The 21,662-nt window shown below is 42.6% G+C and overlaps 1 protein-coding gene across 4 annotated transcripts in view; it reads left to right on the plus strand.

Moving 5' to 3' along the window:
- Dgcr2 (DiGeorge syndrome critical region gene 2) overlaps positions 1-21,662 on the plus strand; it is an 81,331-nt gene that overhangs the window by 39,278 nt on the left and 20,391 nt on the right. For 2 of the 4 annotated variants that reach the window (XM_005391789.2, XM_005391791.2), the window contains 3 exons: positions 13,137-13,262; positions 17,529-17,745; positions 19,765-19,841. In XM_005391789.2, coding sequence (XP_005391846.1) covers positions 13,137-13,262; positions 17,529-17,745; positions 19,765-19,841 — 420 coding nt within the window. The remainder of the gene's footprint in view (positions 1-13,136; positions 13,263-17,528; positions 17,746-19,764; positions 19,842-21,662) is intronic. The other 2 variants (XM_005391790.2, XM_005391792.2) reach the window with 1 other exon arrangement.

Consider the following 21,662-nt stretch of genomic DNA (forward strand, 5'->3'; position numbering starts at 1 on the left):
TTACTACCTCAAATTTATTACCTCTTGTTAATTTACTCAGGCTGACTTTGAACTTGTGATCCTCCTACCTGAGATTCCCAAGTGACTGTGTTTATAGGTATATGATACCTCACCTGGCTTAGGCCTATTTTCTAGACCTCAGGTGTCAATTGATAGCTGTGAGTCTCATATGGCTGTCAGGCAAAATATGCTGCAAATACAAAATTCATGGCAAGTAGCAAAGAATTAACACAAAAAGAATACAAAAATACAAAAGTAGCCAGGTGTGGTGGCACACGCCTGTAATCCCAGCTTTTGGGAGGCTGAGGCAGGAGGATTGTTGCGAGTTTGAGACCAGCCTGGGCTACAAAGTGAGCTCAAGGCCAGCCTGAACTGCATAGCGAGACCCATCTCATAAAGACCAAAAAAAAAAAAACAAAAAAAAAAAAAAAATACAAAAGTATAAAACATCTTGTAAGTACTGCTTTATTGTGATTGTGTTTGATAATGTTTTGAATATATTGAACTTAGAGTACTAAAAATAATTTAATACATTTCTTTTTACTTATTGAACTGTGACTTGTGTTATATTTTTATTAGATAGCACTTAATGTCTGTAAAATAGGAGATACCAAGCACCACAGAGGAGAATTGTGGAGTTTGAAAATAGAAGAATTGAGAGAAACTTGCTGTAGTGACAGGTGGGACCCTCACCCCTGTCTGCTGCCTTGCTTTCCCAATGCCAGCAACCAGGTCTGTGTCCTAGGCAGGAGATACAGGAGTCTTTTCTTGGAGCTTCATAGAAGAAGTAGAAGAGGAATGACCGTAACAAAAGATTCCAACTAAAAAGCTACCTCTCCTTCAAATTCCTCACCATGAAGGTCAACCTGAACCGTGACTTAAGACCTGGCCCACTGGTGCTCACAAAGTGGGTGGCTACTGTACGCAGCATATAATACTGTACACAGTATATCCTAGATCACAGGGCCAGGACAAAGTGGCCTGAGGTAGCCCGTTCTTGTGTATGTAATAAAAATGGTGGTTAAATGTCAGGGCTTGGAAGCAGGCTGCTGGGGCTAGCACCCTGGCTACGCTACTTACTGGCTGTGGTCTTTTGGGTAAGTTGGCTCTGTAAAATGGGAAAAAGAATATGCCTATATCACTTAGAGATATTTTAAAGATTAAGTGACTGTATGTCAAGTGTGTAGGAAAAACATGATATACAGTGATCCTTCAACATATATTAGCAGTTACTGTTATTCAGGGAGTAAAAGAAAGAAAAGTTTTAAAATACAGTCTAACATCAGCAAGTTGGTGGTCTATGAATCTTCAAATTCTTATTCTTTATTTAATATTTCATTAACAGAAATATTAAGAAGCACCTAAAAACTGGGTGCTGAGTCATCTGCCTGTAATCCAAACTACTCAGGAGGCTGAAGGAGGAGAATCACAAATTGGAAGCTAGCCTGGGCAATTTAGTATCTCATAATTGTTTTAAAAATCTGGCTATGGATGTAGCACTTGCGTAGCATGTATGAGGCTATGGATTCAATCCCCAGTACTGAAAAAAAATAAAAGAGTAGAAACTTGATAAATAATTTTATAGAAGCTTTGAGAAACAGAGATTTATACCAACCAGTCAAATACCTAATCAAGAAAAAGCCTCACTCAAAATAGGAAATTTTATGGTATTTTTACTTGCCATAACCCCAACCCCTCCCCCATATGACTCAGTTTGGTCTGAGGGAAGAAAGAGCTCAATTCCCAATTCCTTCCCTCCCTATCTCAGAGCTGCATTTACCTCTGATCTCAGTTCTGCCTGACTTAGAGCATAGATGGAGGAAAATGGCACAACTTGATCTCAGTCTGGGAGAAGCTGTGGAAAGTGACTTGCAGTGCTTATCTACACAGCATGGAGCTGTAGTGCAGGTCCCTAGACTAGGGGCTACAGGTAAATAATAAGTAGAGCCTGTAGGAGCTTGAGGAGCGTGATTTGGGAAAATCAGACAGCTGTGTATTTTGGGAATCTAGACAAGGTCACAGAGGCTCAGGCAAAATGCACACAGAAAAGACCAGAGAAGACACTAAGATCTTCACCATGGGCTGGTCACAGGGGACCAAGCCCTGCTGCTTAGTGAAAGTTTCTTCACCAAACATTAGGAGAGGTGACTGGTTTATAAAAAGAAAGTGGAAAATGTGGTCCATTTAAAGGAAGAAAATAAATTGTACAGAAAATGTACAATTAATTAATTTCTTTATCAAGGAAACATATAAAAGAGAAAGACTTTAAAATAGTATCTTAACCATGCCCAAGTTGGGAGCTAAAGGAAAACACAAAGAATGAACAAAATGAGAATATTAACAAAGGGAAATGATAAAGGGAACCAAACAGAAACTCTGGACCTGATAAATGCAATAACTAAATAGCAAAAATTAAGTAGGGAGATTTGAACATGCAGATGAAGCAGAGCATTAGATGAACTTAAACAGATGATACTTGAAATTATTGCCATTGTGGAGAAAAAAGAAAAAAGGCAAACCGTCTAAAAACTTCAGGAATCATCAGGGGGTATAGAATATGCATTGCTTTCCCAACTAGTGCAGGATAGGCCATGTGTTAGGCCAGGATAGACCATGTGTTAGGCTACAAAGCAAGTTTTATTACGTATAAAAGATTGAAATTACATGAAATATCTTTTCGGATTAAAACAGTTGAAACTAGAAATCAATGGTAGAGGGAAATGGGAAAATTCACACATACACAAATATTAAGTAATGCACTACTGTGTCAAGTCTTGGGTCAAAGAAGAAATCACAGAGAAATTAAAAAGTATCTTGAGAAAATGAAAATGAAAACACAACACACCAAAACTTAAAGGATGTTGCAAAAGCAGTGCTAAAAAGGAAAGGTATAGCTATAAATGTTTAAAGATCTCAAACAACCTAACTCTGTACCTTAAGAAACTAAAAAGGACAAACTAAACTCAGAGCCAGCAGAATGAAGAAAAAGTGATTAGAGATCAGTGAAATGGAAAAATAGAAATACAGAAAATCATTAAAATCAATATTCATCTGTCTTTTTTTTTTTTTTTTTTTTTTTTTTTTTTTTTTGTCTTCTTGAGTCAGTGTCCCTATGCAGTTCAGGCTGGCATTGAACTCATTTTGTAGCCTAGGCTGGTCTCAAACTCGCAATGATCCTCTGTCTCAGCCTCCCGAACACTGGTATTATAGGTGTGTTCCACTGTGCCCGGCTGTCATTTTCTTTTTGATTTAGTTTTTTATAGACACTTGTATCATGGGGTCTTTAACTGTTTTAACAGCTTTATTGAGATGTAAGTTTCCTGTGTGTGTGTGTGTGTGTGTGTGTGTGTGTGTGTGTGTGTGTGTGTGTCTTTTTGAGACAGGGTTTGATACGCAGTTCAGGCTGGCTTTGAACTCACTTGTTAGCCCAGGCTGGCCTCGAACTTGCAGTGATCCTCCTGTCTCAGCCTCCTGAGTGCTGGGATTATAGGCATGCACCACCATACCTGACGAGATGTAATTTATATGCCATAAAATCCATTCATTTTATGTGTACAACTCAATGATTTTTTGAAATCATTACCACTATTTTAGAACCTTTCCATCATCTCCCAAAGGTCCTTCATGCTCATTTGCAGTTACTTTCTGTTTGCTGTCCTCTTTCAGACAGAAAATGGTTCTGTTTCCTCTCTCTTGTGGAATTGCATTTTCTTGAGCTGTTAGGTAAATTTGGTCATGCTACATTCTCTATTTTGTGACTAGTTTCTTCCACTTAGCATAATGTTTTTGAGGTTCATCCATGTTATACATATCAGTTCATTCCTTTTCATCATCATTTCTGCTGCAGGGATAGTCCACGTTTTAAAAATCTGTTCTAATAGTGAACAGATATGGGTTGCTTCTGCATCTAAGCGATTATGCTGCTGTGATCATTAATGTTCAAGTTTTTGTGTGGACAACATGCTTTCATTTCTTGGGGCAAATATATAGGAGTGGAATTTCTGGGTCTCATGGTATATAGCATTACTTAGGACTCACCGGAAGAACAGAAAATGTACAATTAATGTGTTAGTTCACTAATTCTTCTATTTGCAAACAATTTGGTTCACAAATGAAAGCATTTGGCAAAATTTTGTTTCTGTTTGCAAACTCTGCATCAGGTGACAAACACAACCACAGCCATCTTCCCCGCACACACGGAAACAGCCATCTTTCCCCAAATCATAAAACAAAATAAGTTTGTAAACCAAGGTACTATTGTATATATCAGATAAAAGATTTACTAGGTAAGCTTACAGTGGGAATCTTTGGAATAGGGTGTAAGAATGTAAAACGGCCATCTGTGCACTGGAGAGCCAGAGGATCCATTTGAAGGTGGAAGGTCTGGAGGTCACCGCAGAGCCTGTTGTGAGATTGTGTTGGAAAACTGAAGTGTCTGTATTGGGAATCTGGAGGAACTGGGGATGAAAATCCAAAGGTAGTGGTGAAGCCTGGATCTCCTCTGAGAACAGGGGGAGAATTCCTTCTTTACCTTTTTGTTCCTGCAGGCTACAAGCCTATTGGTTGATATCCCCACATCTGGGCTGGGTCTCTTCAGTTTATACCCCATGTGTCTGGCATCCACAGACATACTCAGAGTGATTCTTATTTAAGAATCACAGTTAACAGTCATGTGGTAAATGTATGTTTAACTTTTTAAAGAAATGGCAGATTGAATTTTACATAGCTACAGATTTTCTTTCTTTTTTTTAAGTCTACCTAGCAGTTTCTCTTCCTGATATCTCCTGAATTACAGATCTATCCAGAGTTCTACTGAGTTCTCTTGGACCATTCTCCCCTGGATGTGCAACCATCCCAGCCTGCTTAGTGCTGGCTGTCCTGCTGCCCATTCCCTACCCAGCTGTCATCTTGGGGCCTCCTTTCACCATCAGCACAGGAGAGATGGTAGATTTCTCCTTCATCTTGTTTTTGTCTTAGATTCTCTGCTTTCATTTTTCCTGATTGATCCACAACAAAAGAAAGGGAGAGTCTGAAGCTTTTGTTTCTTTGTATAAATGTCTGGAATGTTTTTATCTTTCCTCTGTACATGATAAGTCTAATTGTAGAAAAATAAACTGAAAATAATTTTCTCCAATAATTTTGGATTTCTTACTCTAGTTTTATAAGCTTTTCATGTTTCTGTTACCCTAATAATTCCTGATTCTTTAAACATAATTTGCCTTTCTTTTGAAAATGTTGAGTGATGTATTGTACTGGCTACTTACTGAGTTTGTTTGTTTGTTTTTGAGACAGGGTCTCACCATGTAGTACAGGTTGGCCTTGAACTCACTTCTGTAACCCAAACTGACCTGGAATTCTCAGTGATTCTCCTGCCTCACTCTCTTGAGTGCTGGGATTACAGGTGTGTGCCATCAGGCCTGGCACCTTTCTGGGTCTTTAATTTCAGAAATTTATACCTTTTGACTTGGGGAAAGGAATTTGTGATGTCTTCTGTTACATAACTCTGTTTCTGGAACTTCCTGAAATTGAAGCTGTTGGATTGATCCTCAATTATTTTTTTAAAAATCTCTTTGTCTTAGTATTTTAGTAGTTTTCTGCAGCTTCTGCCAGATCTTTTAATGTTTTCATTTTTTGCTGTCATGTTCCATTTCTACATGAGCTTTCCCACAGAGAGAAGAGGGGTTAGTGCTGTCTACATGTTCTTTATAGTAGCAACCCTTATTGTTTCGAGGGTATGGTAGAGTCTCTCACTTAGAGGATGTTAATGGTATGATTTTTGTTTTGTGTAACGTATCTCTATATGTGTTCTTTCTGCATTGTTTTCTTCTGTGGTGTTGGTCACTGCCTTTCACTTGAAGGCTCTCCTCAGAGGTATAGTGGTTCCTGCCTGCTTGCTGTGTGTGCCAGAGGGACGTTAGGCTTTATGCATGTGGGCCTCCCCAGAGGGTGAACCAGCTGGAGTGTTAATGGAGCTTGCTGCCTCTTTGGGACTTTTTCTTAAACTAATCAGAATTTTTTCATAGAAGAGTATTCCCATCTGCCTGGCGACTGGGTTTCTGGGAACTTGATGGAGGAAGAGGGCTGAGATATGTACTGCCTTTCCTGAGTAAAGGACTCTGACTTTGAAACAGGATCTTTTTTTTTTTTTTTGGTTTTTTTTTCCGGTATCAGGGATCGAACTCACGACCTTGCGCTTGCCAGACAGGCGCTGTGCCTCTGAGCTAAATCCCCAGCCCCAAGGACTCTGACTTTGAGTTCAACTAACATCCCCCAGTCTGGACATCTCCCATTTACTTTCTTGCAAGTAAATCACCAGTGATACGGGAAGAGACCCGGGTATGTCCAACGGCCTTCTCTCCTCTGCTTTTAGCATAAGCAATTTCAGACATGCTAAAAAATGTGAAGAACAGTACAATGAACACTCATCACCTTTAACTGTATCCACCAACTGGTGTTACTGTGCTACAACTGGCTCCCTGGATTTTTTTTTTCTGAACCCTTTGAGAATATTACACTGAGAATTTTGCTGCTTCATGCTTTGATCTAAGAACAAAAGCACAATACATTTTCACATGGAATAAATTTACTATAATACTCTTATAGTCAGTTCATATTTAAATTTTTTATTATTCATTCTCAAGATATCTTTAGTGTGTTTTTTCCCCATTACATCTAGGATTTCTTCAGGAATTACTTGTAATATTTTATTGGTTCTCTACTTTAAAAGTGTTCCCCAGGTCCCCCTTTTACTTTCATTTTTTGGTAATGGTGGTAGGAGTGGGTCTTTCTTGATTAACAGTTGAAAAGTTTAGAGCCGTTCTTTTTGTAGAACGTTCTGTTTGGACTTATCTCTTTCCTAATGATTTTTTTTTTTAATTTTTAGTTTTATTTATTTATTTACTTTTGAGTCAGGGTCTCACTTTGTAGTTCAGGCTGGCCTTGCAGTCACTACGTAGTCTAGGTTGGCCTCGAACTCACGACAATCTTTCTGCCTCAGCCTCCCAAGTGCTGCTGGAATTGCAGATATACACTACCACGCCCAGCTCATGATTATTTTTCAGTGAGACTTAAAATTCTCTAAACTTTTCATCCCCAGCCCTTTTTTATTTTGAGACAGGATCACATTAAGTTACCTAGTCTGGGCTTGAACTTGTGATCCTGTCACCTCAGGCTACCACAGTACTGAGATGAGATTATAGCCATGCTCCACCATGCCTGACTTTTTCTTTTAAACCAGTAATACTGTATAGGTCACATCACAAGACACATGAGTTTATTCCATTATTAGCAGCATTGAGTTTGACAGTTGGTTAAAGTAATACCTGCTGCATGTCACTCTAGTAAATATTTTTCTACCCTTTGTAATGAAATGTGATTTGTGAATAAATATTGTTAATCCAAGGAATGGTGTTCAAGGTGTCCTCCAACACGCTTCTACCCAGTTGTTTTAGCTTATATCGAGCATTTTTGTCTGAATTATAATAATGATTAAAATGGCAGTTTTTATAATTATTAAATGTACTACATTAACAGATGGTCTTTTATGAAGAGCTTTCCTATTTTTTCCTTTTTTTTATTATCTAGAACTGCAAGCTGCTTCAGCTCAGTTTTTACTTTCCCTACTCCAGCCCTTTAAGCAGCCCTTTCTTCAAGGAGGCCCGCTCCCCTTAGGAGGATGGTGTTGAGACACCAATATCTGGGCATGAGCTGAGGCCATCATTACTGGGGTGTCTGTGGTGCTGTCAGTGGATAGACCAAGACACCTTTTTTTTGTTAAATCATAAGTTCATATTGATGCCAATACCATATCCAGTTATGGACCTTTTAAATCTATGTCTGAGGTTTTCTTTGTAGTTACATTGTTACACTGTTGCACACCTGAGAATGTATAGGCAGAGAGTTCTGCAGTCAAATCACAGGACTCATTCATTCTTTTCTTCTGTGTCATGGTGATAACACTGGAGTCTGTTTTTGGTCTTAGGACTTTTGCTTATTTTGTTGACTTAATTCTAATTTTTTATTGAGATATAATTCATTTACCATAAAATTCACCTATTTATATGACTACATAATTTTTAGTATATTCAAAAGAGTATGTCACTAATTTATTTTTGGGATTTCTAAAACGTAAGATTTTAAAATTATAATTGTATAAAAACATATTTGTAGAATTTCTGTTTGTCCCTTTACACTGTTCCCACTAGCATCCTAAAGATAACTAATTTTATGATTTCTAGCTTATCCATATATATGTACACATCCATGTGTCCACATGTGTGTATATGCTGGTGTGTGTGTGTGTGTGTGTGTGTGTGTGTATTTAAACTTTCGTTGCATTAAAAAAGCATCTTGTAGGCTAGGGTGTAGCTCAGAGATAGGTTGTTTATGTAACATGGAGGAGACCCTAGGTTTGATCCCCAGCAGCTCCAAAAACAAAAAAAGTTTCTTATTGTATATACTACTTGCCCCTGCCATTGCCCTGTAGCAGCAGCAAAGATACTCCCTCCTTTGTGCCAGAAACAGTTGCTTCTTGGACCCAGGAACAACTGTGGGGTTACAGATTTTGAACTTAGACCACACATGGCTGTGTTTTTGCAATTATTTTCTGTTGAGTTATATATCGTCCATATGGGTATAAAATGGGAAAACAGAAGTGCTCATATTGATTTTTTATTTTAAATGTAGCTTCAAATTTCTGGTAGAATAGAGATGGGTGACAACCACTGGGACATGTGCCCTGGCAGGTCTCAGTAAGGTAGCTTTGGCCCTGGCTGAACAGTACAAGAATCGCTTTATAGAACTTAAGTGATGTCATGGCAGTACCAGTAAGAATTTTACGTTTTCTGGGTTTTTTATTTTAGAAATTCTCTTTTCGTAACCAAGTACTATTTGAACTAACATTTGATTTTTGACACATTTTCAGACTTGCTTTGATGTAAGTGGAGGAAGGACTTTCTGACAGCTTGGAGTGCTGAAGAGGCTTATTTTGCTCCCTCTTTTTATTTGGGGAGATGATATGCTCTTCTGGATCCTGTGTGGACAGGTTTTAAATTTTTAGCAACATAAGCTAGAATCATTCACATTTTGTCCCTCATTTGCAAATAATCCCCTTTTCTTGCTGTATGTCGTTTGGAAGTGACGTGCTACAGACTGCACTTGCTCATTTTCCTTGCTGGACTTGAGGTGGTCTGACACCCTGGCTCCTTTGTGAAATTCTCTTTTGGGGAGGGAGGTCAGAAGACCCAAAGATGGACTGGCTAGAACCAAGTCAGTCCAGGCTGTTAGGGGGGGAGGCCCCGGCCCCTGAGCCTGCTGGCCTTAAGCCCCACACCTGCTCTGGAGTGTAGATCCTGATACCACCAAGCTTGCTTTTTCTGCCTTCACATTTTCAGTACCAGGTCAGCCACTTGTTGCTTCAGGTTCACTTCTGCAGGCTCCCTTTCCATTTTTGGCAGCTCAGCTGCTCTGTAGTCTTGATGAGGACATCTAAAGAGACAAAAGCTGTTTTTGAAAGCACCAAAGAGCATCTTGCCCATGGCACCCCAGGAGGCACTTCTTTTGCTGCTTTTCATGATGGCAGGGGCAGCTTTGGGGTTGAGTTATGAATGGGAGTTCATCCTATCCCAGTCACAGGGACCCTGTCCAGTTGCTGGGTAGAAAAGGAGGGCTGAGGAAAGCATGACTTCGCACTGTAGGGCACAGTTTATCTGCTCTTTGTTCACTGGTGTGCTTCCTGTGCCTCAGACAGTACCTGGAAGTTGGAAAAGGAAGAGGAGAGTTGGTTTTGGGTGTTTGTCCCGAGGCCAGCACTCCAGGGCAGGCCACATGCAAGTGAACTCAACAATGAAAAAAGTAGGCTGTGTATCCAGCTGTACACCTGTGAGCTGGCTCTTAGGGAAGAGGGAAGTGTTGTCACAGGTGGTCCTAAGAAGTCTGGAAGGTTGCTAATCCTGTGCTCTGCAAATTCCCCGGCTTTCTCCAGGAAGGGAGAGTCCTTTATTTAACTGTCACCAGCATGACCACCTTCCCCTTTCTGTTGGCAAAAGCATGTGTCAGAGCTGGTGAGTTTCCTTGGTAGGGGTTTTATAAACAAGTGGCTGAAGAGATGAATATGAGTATTTGGATGTGAAAAGAAACAATTGAAGAGAGGCTCACAATTGCCAGTTGAGCTTCAGAGACGCCTGCTCAGCACAAAAGAGTTTTTTCTTTGTCACCATTTGTCTCTTTGGTTACTTTTCTTAATATTTCACTCCATCCCCAGCCCTAGGCTACAGATGGCTTCACTCAGTCACGTCCACACACCTGTCTTCAGGACTGAGCAGCAATCTGTGACCTTTTACTTATCCTCTTTCACTGTGTCGGCCTGCTTGGGGGGCCAAGGGAGGTTTCCGTGGGTGAGGCCCCAAGGTTAAAAACACACGTGTACAAGACATCAGCAACAACAGGCAGTGTAGAGCAGAGAACCAGAGCCAGAGCCACCTGTGTCTTTATTGTATAATTCTTACACAGGTCGTTATCTCATGTTTACATTCTACATAATGCTGTAACCAGTGCACGCGTGTTTACCTGTGCTAAGTCATGGTTATGTAACTATCCCACTACGTGCCTGCGCTAGACAAGCAGGGTCACATCCTCAAAAGCCCCTGAGCTTTGAAGCAGTCTGAGTGGCTCTCCACACCCTCCCTTTGCCCCATGTTCTTTTTGTGAGCAGTTTATCAGGTACTGGGTGTAGTTTTGGGAAAAGACCAGATACAAAGTGGAAACACAGGCCTTGCTTGTTTGAACAGACAGAAAGGAGGTGTGAAATTTAAGTGCAGTAAAATATGTTTTAGGCACAGTTAGACTTGATCCCAAGCTTTTCCCACATGTCCCCACCTTTGCTCTTTACTCAGACCTTGAAGATATTTCCTCCTTTGAAATCTTCACTTTGTGCTAAAATTATCTCAGATGCTGGTAGCACATTGTGTATTTTAGAGGGATTTCTTATCAGTAGCCAGACCTGCTCACATGCTTAGAGGAGCCATGGAACTGCTCTCGAAGAATGAATATTTAGTGAGTGAAGGAAGAAATACTTCTGAAACTTGCACAGGATCCCTGAGGGAAACAATGAGAGACACAGTGATTCTTTTTTTTTTCTTTCTTTCTTTTTTTTTTGTCTTTTTGAGACAGGGTTTTGCTATGCACTTCAGGCTGGCCTTGAACTCACTTTATAGTCCAGGCTGGCCTCAAACTCACAGTGATCCTCCTGCCTCAGCCTCCTGAGCGCTGGGATTATAGGCGTGTGCCACCACGCCGGGCTTCACCTAGTGATTTTCTTTTTCACACAGTGATTTTTGTATGCATTGTTCAATGCAGCCTGTGCAGCTTTTTGTAAAACAGTGCACAAAATACAATAGTAAGTACTCTATTCATGGAATATGGCACAGCTACAAAAAATAGTGTTCTTAAGCCTGTTTAGAATTTGGAAGCTGTTCATAGTTGTAAGCTTAAAAGGAAGTCATAAAATAGTGTGTGTGGGGCCGGGGATATAGCTCAGTGGTAGAATGCTCACCTAGCATGTGCAAGGCCTGGGGTGTCATCTCAGTATTGCAAAACCAAAGCAAAACAAAACAAAACAATGTTTGGTGTGATTCCCTTTCCTTTTTTCTTGTTTTGTGGGTATGGGGTCCTGGGAGTAGAACTCAGGGATTCAAGCCTGCCAAGCAAGTGCTCTGCCACTGAACTCAACTCTCAGTCCTGATCCCAATATTTCCAAGAATTTGTGTAAGAAAAAAGACTTAGAGGAGTGAGCCCTAATGTAACAGTTAATGCATTTTATCTTTTCAAAATCGTGTAGTGTTTATATATTTTACATTAAATATTTGTTATTTTATAATGAAGGAAAAATATTATTACTTTTTTTTTTTTTTTGGTACTGGGAATCAAACTCAGGACCTTGTGCTTGCTAGGCAGGCACTTGTGCCACTGAGCTATATCCCCAGCCCAGGAAAAGTATTCTTAAATAAAAGCAGTGTTAGAGTCTGCTCCTAGTAGAACCTAATGGCAAGAGAAGCTTTGGCAGGTGGGCTGGTTGCCAGCTCTGGAGTCAGGACAGGTAGGTTTGCAAGAGGTCAGCTGTTGCTGCTTCTGTAATAGCTGGCCTGAGTGAAACTGTCCACAGCTAGAATGTGCCTGCTGACAGGTAGCTTGTCTTTGTCTGTGTAGCCATGCAGATTATGTTTGTTGCCCATCTGACTAGACTTTGCCTCAGGTGGGATGGGAGGTAGGTGGGATGGGAGGTAGGTGGGCTCAAGAGGGATGTTGCCTCTGGCTTTCTGCTCTGTGGCCTTGGGAAAATTACCTCACTTCTCTGAGTCTGCTCCTTACCTGAGACATGAGAGAAGTATGGTTCTGGGCTCTCACAAGAGGATTGGAGGGCTCTAAGAAAGTATGTGGCAGGATCAACCTGTGAATTACTATGACAGTGCTAAAATGGAATGCTTCCCCTTGTGCTGAGCTTCCTGTCCACGCCTTCTAACCATGCATTGGGGCCTGCTGCAACCCATGGCCCATGCCAAGAATCAGGGAATGAGACTCAAGCATCCGAAAGCCTGGCCAGGAGACTCCTAGTACCCTTGAGGTACCATCTCAAGGTTGGCCAGAGGTGGACAGACAGGCAGCTCAGTTCCAGTGACGAGTGATGAGGGGAGCAGTTGTACACAGCTAGTCTCTCCACATGAGGACTACCAGACCAGTGAGAGTGGGTGGAGAGGCAGCCTGGGATCTGCAAAGAGCCCCTTTACCTAGGATCTCTGTGGGGCTGGCACTGCAGAAGGATTTTAAGAAGGAATGACTGACCATGCTAGCAATACTCACTAGAAAATGCAGTAAAGCTCCTTTTCAGAATAGCAGTACAGTAGTGAAGAGTGCCAAGGTATAATTCTAACAGGCACATACGACCTATTTGAACTGTATAGCAATGTTTATTCTGGAGTTCCAAGGAAAAGTTCCAGAGAGTAAGAGGACTTTGTTGCCATGTCCTGTGTGTGGCTCTTCTACCCTGACATTCAACTTGGCAATAGCTGAAGAAGCCCCATGGTTGCTTTGTGAATGCTGCACCGGTCAGGCTCACAACACATTTCTCCTTTTGCTTCCAGAAGTAACCAGGGAGTCACGGCCTTACCATGGAAAGGAGTCTGTGGACCTGCGACAAGGGCGAGCCAGAGGTGGTGACCCTACACACTTCCATGCAGTGAATGTGGCACAGCCTGTCCGCTTCAGCAGTAAGTTGCAGACCTGTCCCCCGCACCCATCGGTGAAACCCATCCATCTTGAGCTTGAAGCTCAAGTCTTGGCTCCCAGCTTTCCCAGTGTCTCTCTGCTATGGGTTGGGAGGGCTTATTTCCTAAAGCAGCCCTTGAAGACAGTCAGAGGCCCTGAATAAAACTGCATGGTACCCACCTTCTTGCTCCTAAGGTGAAATGAGGCTCCCGTTTAGGCTTCAAAGCCAGGCTGCTTGATTTCAAAGCACAGCCTGAACAGGGCTGGACAATACTAGCCCTGGGAAATCCCATAGTTGAATTGTTTTGTAGATAGGTAAAGGCTTTCTCAGCTACCGCTATACCTAAATTCTTAGAGCCTGCTTTCCTGTTTACTTTTTTGAAAGGATTGATCAGTTTGGCGAGGTTTTATGGCACATAGCTACAGTTTTAGCTACTAAGGAAGCTGAGGGAGGAAGATCACTTGAGTCCAGGAGTTTGAGGCCAGCATGAGCAACATAGCAAGACCAAAAGAGTTAAAAATTAATAATAATAGTAAAAGAAATAATGTGAGGCTGGGTACAGGGGCACATGCCTGTAATCCCAGCAGCTTGAAAGGCTAAGGCAGGAGGATCATAAATCATGTCTGGGAAGTTTAGGAAGATCCTGTCTCAAACTAAAAACAACAAAACAATTAAAAGAAAATGGCTGGGATATAGCTCACTGTAAGACCTTGTTTAATCCCCAATACTATAACAGAAAATAGCCCCCCTCAGCTAGTATACTTCAGTTTCTTAGTTGCCCAGGTAATAGTTCCTGTTCCAGTTCCGGTTGCCTCTGTCTTAGAAACAGCTGGTCACTGTGATGCATAGCTGGTCACTATGATGTATATTGTATAAACAAATCCCCAATTGACAAGCCATTCTGTCTTTGTACTTCCTGCTTGCTTATTCCATATAAGCCCTAGACCACCAAAGATCAGAGCCTGATATTCTGGGAATGATCCCAATTGGTGCCTGTTGATGTAAATAAATCTGCCTCTAAGTCTTGGGTGTTGTTTCAGTGTTTCTGTTTGCCATTGCATCACCACTATAAATTTTAAAAGTTATATGTTTATGTGTGTGTGTTTATATATGTAGGGCTGGCACTGCAGAGGGATTTCCTAGAAAATGCAATAAAGCCCCTTTTCATAATAGCAATACAAGAATGAAGACTGCTAAGGTGTAATTCTAACAAGCACATGTAACCCATTTGAAATGTATGGGGATGTTTACTCTAGTTTATTCTGTTCTAACTTTTCCAAGGAAAAGTTTCAGAGAATAAATGTACTCTGCTGCCATATCCTGTGTGTGGCCCTTTTACCTGAGTAGCATGATGTGTGTGCCGTGTGTGTGTGTGTGTGTGTGTGTGTGTGTGTGTGTGTGTGTCTATTGCAGTTAATTACCCATGACATTAAATACTTAAAGGAACATAATGTGAAGGAAGGTTGAAAGGAGGAAAGTCACAGCTGAAGCACTCTGTCCATATGCTCAGGTGATTGTGCGTTGTTAAATGAGCAGCTACTAGCTGGGGCAGGAAGAAGTAACACTTGATGTCTCTGCTGGAGGGCATAGAATGTGTTTGCTGTTCATACCCAGCCCATACACTCAGCACTAGGGAACGCTTTAGTGATACCTCACAGCAACAGCCTGTGCTGACTGCCAGCAGACCTGAGACATGGGCTGGGCTCCCAAGCTGCAGTGGTTTTGCCCAAGCCTAGCACTGTCAGCAGTGAGGAAACCCTGGAAAATCACTTTCCCTGCCGGGCCTCCACCGCCACTCAGAGCTTCCATTCCACACGGAGCTGAGGTCTGTGATGAAGTTCTTTTTTTTTAAGTTCTCTGATAAAGACTGAGCAAGCAGTTAGTGGCATGGATTGGCCATCGTGTAAGCCCTGACACTTTGCCCAGTTCTTTCACACAGTAGCAGTGAACGTCTCGTGGATTTTTATGGTTGAAGGGTATTGCACAAACTTGGCATAGGAGGAAATGGAGATTCTGATAGGTCAGCTTGTCCAGGGTCACACAACTGAAGGGCAGGCTCCAGGATGCAGTCCCATGGGATGTTGATGCTCAGCTCCATGCTCTTTCTAGTGCTTAGATTTTATTTTCTTTTGAGAAGGTAGTACTTCCCCAAGGTAATAGTGATGTGATGAAAAATGTAGTGTGTTCAGATTTTAAAAGTTTATTACAGCAAAAGACATGTTGTAATTAATCCCCCTGAAGACTCTCCCTCACTTTGAATATACTTACCTTTTTTTGTGTCTTTAATTGAGCTTTTGTGGCTATTTTGATGTCCTGAATCAATTAAAAATGTTTGCCTTTCATGATCATTTTGACTTTGAGAAAGAGCCAGAAGTCATATGGTGCCATATCTGGTGAGTAAAGTGGATGAAAACATACCATAATGTTTTTACAAGTCTGTCTTTTCATTGGATGACACTTGGCAGCTGCATTTAGTGTATTTTTTTCCACTGTGTATGTGTGTGTGTGTGTGTGTGTGTGTGTGTGTGTGTGTGTATGATCTTTTTGAGATAGGATCTCATTATGTGTTCAGGCTGGCCTTGAGCTCACTTTGTAGCCCAGGCTGGTCTCAAACTCCTAACGATCATCTTGCCTCAACCTCCCAAGTGCTGGGATTACAGGCATGCGCCACCATGCTCAGCTAGTGTCCACTGTATTTTTTATCACAGCCTCTATAAAGACCCTTATGAAAGAATTTCTAGAACTGCTTCAGAACGTGGCAAAATGGGATAAATGGCAAAGGGGAGTATCTTGAAGGGGATTAATGGCAGTGTGTCTTTTACTATAATAAATTTTTAAAAACTTAAACATGCACTGTAATTTTCAGTGACTTCAATAGAAAAGGAACCCTTCCTTTCTCCATTGCCCTAGCCAGTTGGTTTCCTTCCCCAGAGAGTGCTCTTGACCCCATTTCCAGGAGGGAAGCCTGGCTGGTCCTGCTGCTGGCTCCTGAGCTGTTCCACTTCTCCATGCCTTGGTGTCCTGGCCTCTGACATGGAGATAAGTAGCACTGCCTGCTGAGAGTGTGCTGAGGCTCTTCGTTTGTTCCTTTGCATTCAGATGTACTAACCTAGGCTCCAGCAATGGGCAGGTCATGCTGTCTAGCCTTCTGTCCTTGCAGACAGTGCTTTTGCCATTCCTCAGTGGGTTAGAGGTGAGACATACCCCTTCCTTCCTATAGCTTTGAGTAAAAATTGTTACTCTTGAGCTGGAGGTGTAGCTTGATAGGTAGAGCATATGCTTAACCTATGCAAGGCATGAGTTCAGGCTCTAGAACCAAAAGGGAAAAAGAATCCCCTCATAAATGTCATTTTTTGATGTATTGTTTTGAAATTATTACTCTTCATTTTACTGGTAAAAAGTACTCTTAACATTTGAAGGTTATAGATTCTCAGAAGCATTTTGAGTAAGCTGTGAAGTACCTTCCCATACTTGAGGGTCAGATTGACAGGCTAACAAACTGAGAAGATGCTGGTTAGTTTTGGGGAGGCAAGATTCTGACTGGTTCCTTGGCTTCATGAGCTGAGGCAGTGCCCTGGCATCTTTTTCTTACCTGTGGGAGACCAGGGTTGGCCCCACAGTCTCATGGGTTGTGAGCTATGGAGCTATTTTTTTTTAGGGGAGAGCTGGCCACCATCCATGGGAACAGAAAAGAGGGACAGAGATGTGGCTTGGGAAACAGTGGCCTTGCTGGCAGCAGAGACCAGAAGAACTAGGCATCAGAGAGTCTCCCTGTTCACCGCCCCACCCAAGGTCTCATAGTCCATTGCCTTGTTAACAGACTTGAATCAGAGAATGAGATTTGTCCTGCAGAAATTCATTCAGCAGCTACTCTTGACAACTGCAAAAATTAAAAGGCCTTTTACAAATGGGAGGAATCATTAAATATACTTACATCACAGAGTAAATTTGCACTTCAGAAAAACCTTGTTTCTACAAAGTATGTGATCTGAGAAGCAAGAGCTTGTCCTTTTGAGTTTTTGTTTCTCTGGGGTGATTTCTTTTTTGGTGTCTTTGAGACAGGGTGTCACTGTCCCAGTGACCCAGGCTGACCCCACACTTATGATCCTCCTACCTCAGCTTCTTGAATGCTGGGATTATAGACATGCACAATGCCCAGTTCTCTAGAGTGATTTCTGAGGCATGCTTGTACCCCATGCAGCATATAGAATTTTGATTTTGGAGTTCAGGTCCTAACTTGGGGGACAACTCCCCTTCCGTCCTTCATGTTTCCTAGGGAAGTGCCCAACAGGATGGCATCACTATGAAGCCAGCTGCTACCGGGTTTACCTGAGTGGGGAGAACTACTGGGATGCCGCACAGACCTGCCAGCGTGTGAATGGCTCCCTCGCCACCTTCTCTACTGACCAGGAGCTTCGCTTTGTCCTGGCCCAGGAATGGGATCAGCCCGAACTGGTCCCATTTGGTTGGAAGGATCAGCGCAAGTGAGTTGTGGGGGTTGGGGTCTGAGGACAGCTGAGCACACAGGCTCTGGATACACGTAAGAAGGCACAGCTGCCAGCCAGCATTGGGGAAAGCAGATCCCTGCCCACTAGAAGCAAAGGGAGCACCATGGGCTTAGCATGTGCATTGAGATGGAGGTGGGAGCTTATGATGGGGGCAAGAGCAGTTGGGCCCTGTCACTGCCTTGTGGGACTTAGGACCTGCCCCTTACTTTGGTCTCCTTGTGGGGATAACACAGAGGCAATTGATGGGTGCAGCCAGGGTACTCCAGCCTGTGTTCCCAGGAGCTGTTTAGTGTGGAGTTTTTTGGGCCTGGTGTGAGAGATACAGAGCTGGGCAAGGGTTCCTTGTGAGAAAGAAACCCTGCCAGCTCCATGCCCAGTGCTTCCTGTGAGCCTGTTCACTCAGTCCTCCCAGAACCTCAGGGGCCCATGCTGGGCACACATGTGACTGAACATATACGTACCACTGGGCACATTCAAGCCCAGGCAGTCTGCTCCAGGACTTGGCTTTTGACTTCCTGGCTCTGCATGTCAAGGAGGAAGTGTGTAAATGGTAACTAACCTCACATCTCCCAGGCCCTGCACTTTGGGGGAGGGGTGGGTTGTTTGGGGACAGGTACATGCAGAGACATGCAGTGTGCCACCTATGGCAAACATTATTCCCTCCACATTGCTAGGGGTGTGAGATAGAAAATGGCAGTCTTGGCTGGGCATGGTGGCATATACCTACCAGCACTTGGGAGACTGAGGCAGGAAAATTGCCATGAGTTCTAGGCCAACCTGGGCTACATAGTGAGTTTACGGTCAACCTGAACTACACAGTGAGACCCTATCTCGACAAAAAACAGGGCAGCCTTTTCTGGAGGGAAACATAGCTCTTTAGAGTCCCTAAGATGGCTTGTGCTCCCTGTGGGTTCCCTGTTCCTCACAATGGTGTAGCTGCCATGCTGCCCTGATAACCTGATAACAGATGGACCCAGGGTGTTCATTTCAACACCAGAGGTGGGTTTGGCTCCATAATTATGTGCTGTATGATGTCAGCAAATTGTAAGACTAAGCTGTTTCTCCTTCTACAGCTGCAAAGTGAGAAAAATAACTCTCCATTCATTACCCCTACAAAGGAAATGCCTTGGGAGCCCAGCAGAAGGGAACAGGGCATCAGTTGGAGGGTGGGGAGAGCTCAGTCCAAGGCAGAGGGGCAAGCACTAAGGCTACCACTGTGGCTGATGGGCATCTCTAGTTCTGGGGCTGGAGAGCTGAGGCAGGAAGCATAGATTTGACAGTTGCTTATAGCGGCTGGGTAAGTCTTTGAGGAAGGTTCCTTTGGTGCTGGATCAAGTGCCCTTGAATACACACCTTAGGCAAGACAGACTCTGAGGGAAGCTGTGCACATGTCTGTATCCTATTTGGCAATATACATGTTCACAGGGCTTTGCTTTTTTATTGAGATGTAACTCTCATGTCATAACACTTCAGAACATAATGGTCTGTGGATTTAACATAGAGTGTGTGTTTTTCTGGAGCTTTATTTCCACCAAGAATAAGATTAATCTGGCTTCAAATGTGAAAACTTTGTTGGATTAGCTAAGAACGAGCTTGGTTGGGGCCCCATGAGGTAAAACCTTTTATGACCTATGAATTTATTATTTAGAATTTTAATGCATTTTGTTAAAATTGAGTATTAAAACATAAATTGGTTTGTTTTTTTTTTTTTTTTTTGGCTTTTTCTCCGGTACCGGCAACCGAACTCATGACCTTGCGCTTGCCAGGCAGGCGCTTTTGCCGCTGAGCTAAATCCCCAGCCCCCATAAATTGTTTATGTTGTAGCTCAGTGTCTTAGAAATCGGTAGAATGAATTATTAAGTGCTCAGTGGTATTTGCCTAGCATGCATAATGTCCTGGATTCAATCCTTAGCATTGCAAAAATAAAAAACATGTGCATAGTCATTGATGGCTGCTTCCTTCTGATGATGTGATCTCTGTTTCTGACCCCTACAGGCTGTGGGTTGGCTATCAGTATGTTGTTACTGCCCGGAACCCTTCCTTAGAAGGCCGATGGGAGGTGGCATTCAAAGGTAAGTTTTTCTGGTTAGGTTTGTAATTAGGAGAAGTCATCCTGACTCAGACTATTTCTGGGGTCTCCTCTCCTCTCCTCCCGTTGTGCCTGCCTCTAGGGCCACCTGGTACAGGGACTGTGGAGAGCAGGCGACCCCAAGTGCACAGCCATCATATACATGAGCCATTTCCCTGTGGGGTTGGGGCCTTCTCTGGAACTCATGGTTGCTGAGGATATAGCTCAGTAGCACAAGCGCCTGCTTGGAACTCATTGTTGTTTTCACTGTGGCCTGATTTCTAGACTGCCCATCTTCCCTTTTAAGTTAGCAATTTTACCTAGGAAGAAAAAGGGGGCGGTTAGGAAGATTGATAAGTGGGTACTAAGTTGCAGTTAAATTGGAGTAAAATGCTCTAGTGTGCTGTTGCATATTGAGGTGGCTCTAAGTAACAGTATGTATTATACATTTCCTTTTTCAAAATACTAATTTATTGATACATTATAGATATACATAATGCTGACATTCGCCATAGGGAATTTGTACCTGTAAATGATATATCTGTTTTTTTGTTTTTTGAGACAGGGTGTCACTATGTAGTTCAGACTGGCCTTGAACTCACTCTGTAGCCTAGGCTGACCTCAAACTCACAGTGATCCTCCTGCCTCAGCCTCCCAAGTGTTAGGATTACAGGCACACGTTCATATCTTGCTGCTGCTTACATTTCCAAAAGAAAAAAAAAGAACTCTTGCTTTGCCACAAAGAAATGATAAATGTTTAAAGAGATTGATTTAAACATTATACTTTGTATGCATATATCAAAACATCACAGATATGCACAGTTTTATGTATCAGTTTTAAAAGTAACTATTTCTGAAAAGGGAGGCATTTAAGGTATAGGTCTAAGCATGAGCATTTGCTTAGAAGGTGTAAAATGTGGAGTTCAGTGCCCAGTACTGGTGAATGAAAAGAAATAAAGATTAAATAAATTTAAAGGTGAAGACTGTGGGGCATACAAATGAGTAAACAGGGGGTGCTGACATGGGCCAAAGATGGAAGGAGAAACTTTCTAGAGCAGGGAAGTTCAAGGTTACAATCCAGAAGTTGAAGGAACTATCAGGCAGATGGTGTGCACCTGCATGCGCACACGTGTGTATGTAGGGGATATTTAAAAGATTTTATGCTGAGTTGTTTGGAAATACTAAAGAATGGAAAGGAAATGTGTGGGCAGCTAAGGTCCTGGCTCTGGCCCATCCCTTCCCTCTTGCCCTGTTGCCCTGGTAATAACAACTTCTGCCCAGGTGCCCCTACTGTGCACTCTCTGGTTGCCGCATTTCCCACCCTTTCCATCCTCAGGCCTTGCCAGTTGGACTGCGCCTTGAGCCTCTGGTTTGAGCTCAGATCGGGGTCTCTGTTCCCTAAACATATCTTAGTCACACCACTAACATCTTCAGTGTCTCTGATAAGGACAGGTGGAGTTGTGGGCCTGGAAACAAGGTTATAAAGGTCAGGGCTATAGGTAGCCAGCTTCTCTGGAGAGAGGCAGGACTCTATAGACTCAAGAGGGCCACACCTGGCAGGTAGAATGGGGCAGGGAGCAGAGGTGGGTTCTGCAGAGCCCATCAGAGAAGGCCATGCCCACCAGCCCCCAGAATGAAATGATTCCATTCTGTTTGTTTGTTTTGAGACAGGGTCTCACTGTGTAGTCTAGGCTGACCTCGAACTCACTCTGTAGCTCAGGCTGGCCTGAAGCTCACAGTGATCCTCCTGCCACAAACTCTTGAGTGCTGGGGTTACAAGCGTGTGCTTCCATTCTTTATCCTCTGATTTCTTAACTGAAAACGC

Source organism: Chinchilla lanigera, unplaced genomic scaffold (genome assembly GCF_000276665.1).
Source record: "Chinchilla lanigera isolate Chin_1 unplaced genomic scaffold, ChiLan1.0 scaffold00041, whole genome shotgun sequence".
Taxonomy (NCBI): domain Eukaryota; kingdom Metazoa; phylum Chordata; class Mammalia; order Rodentia; family Chinchillidae; genus Chinchilla; species Chinchilla lanigera.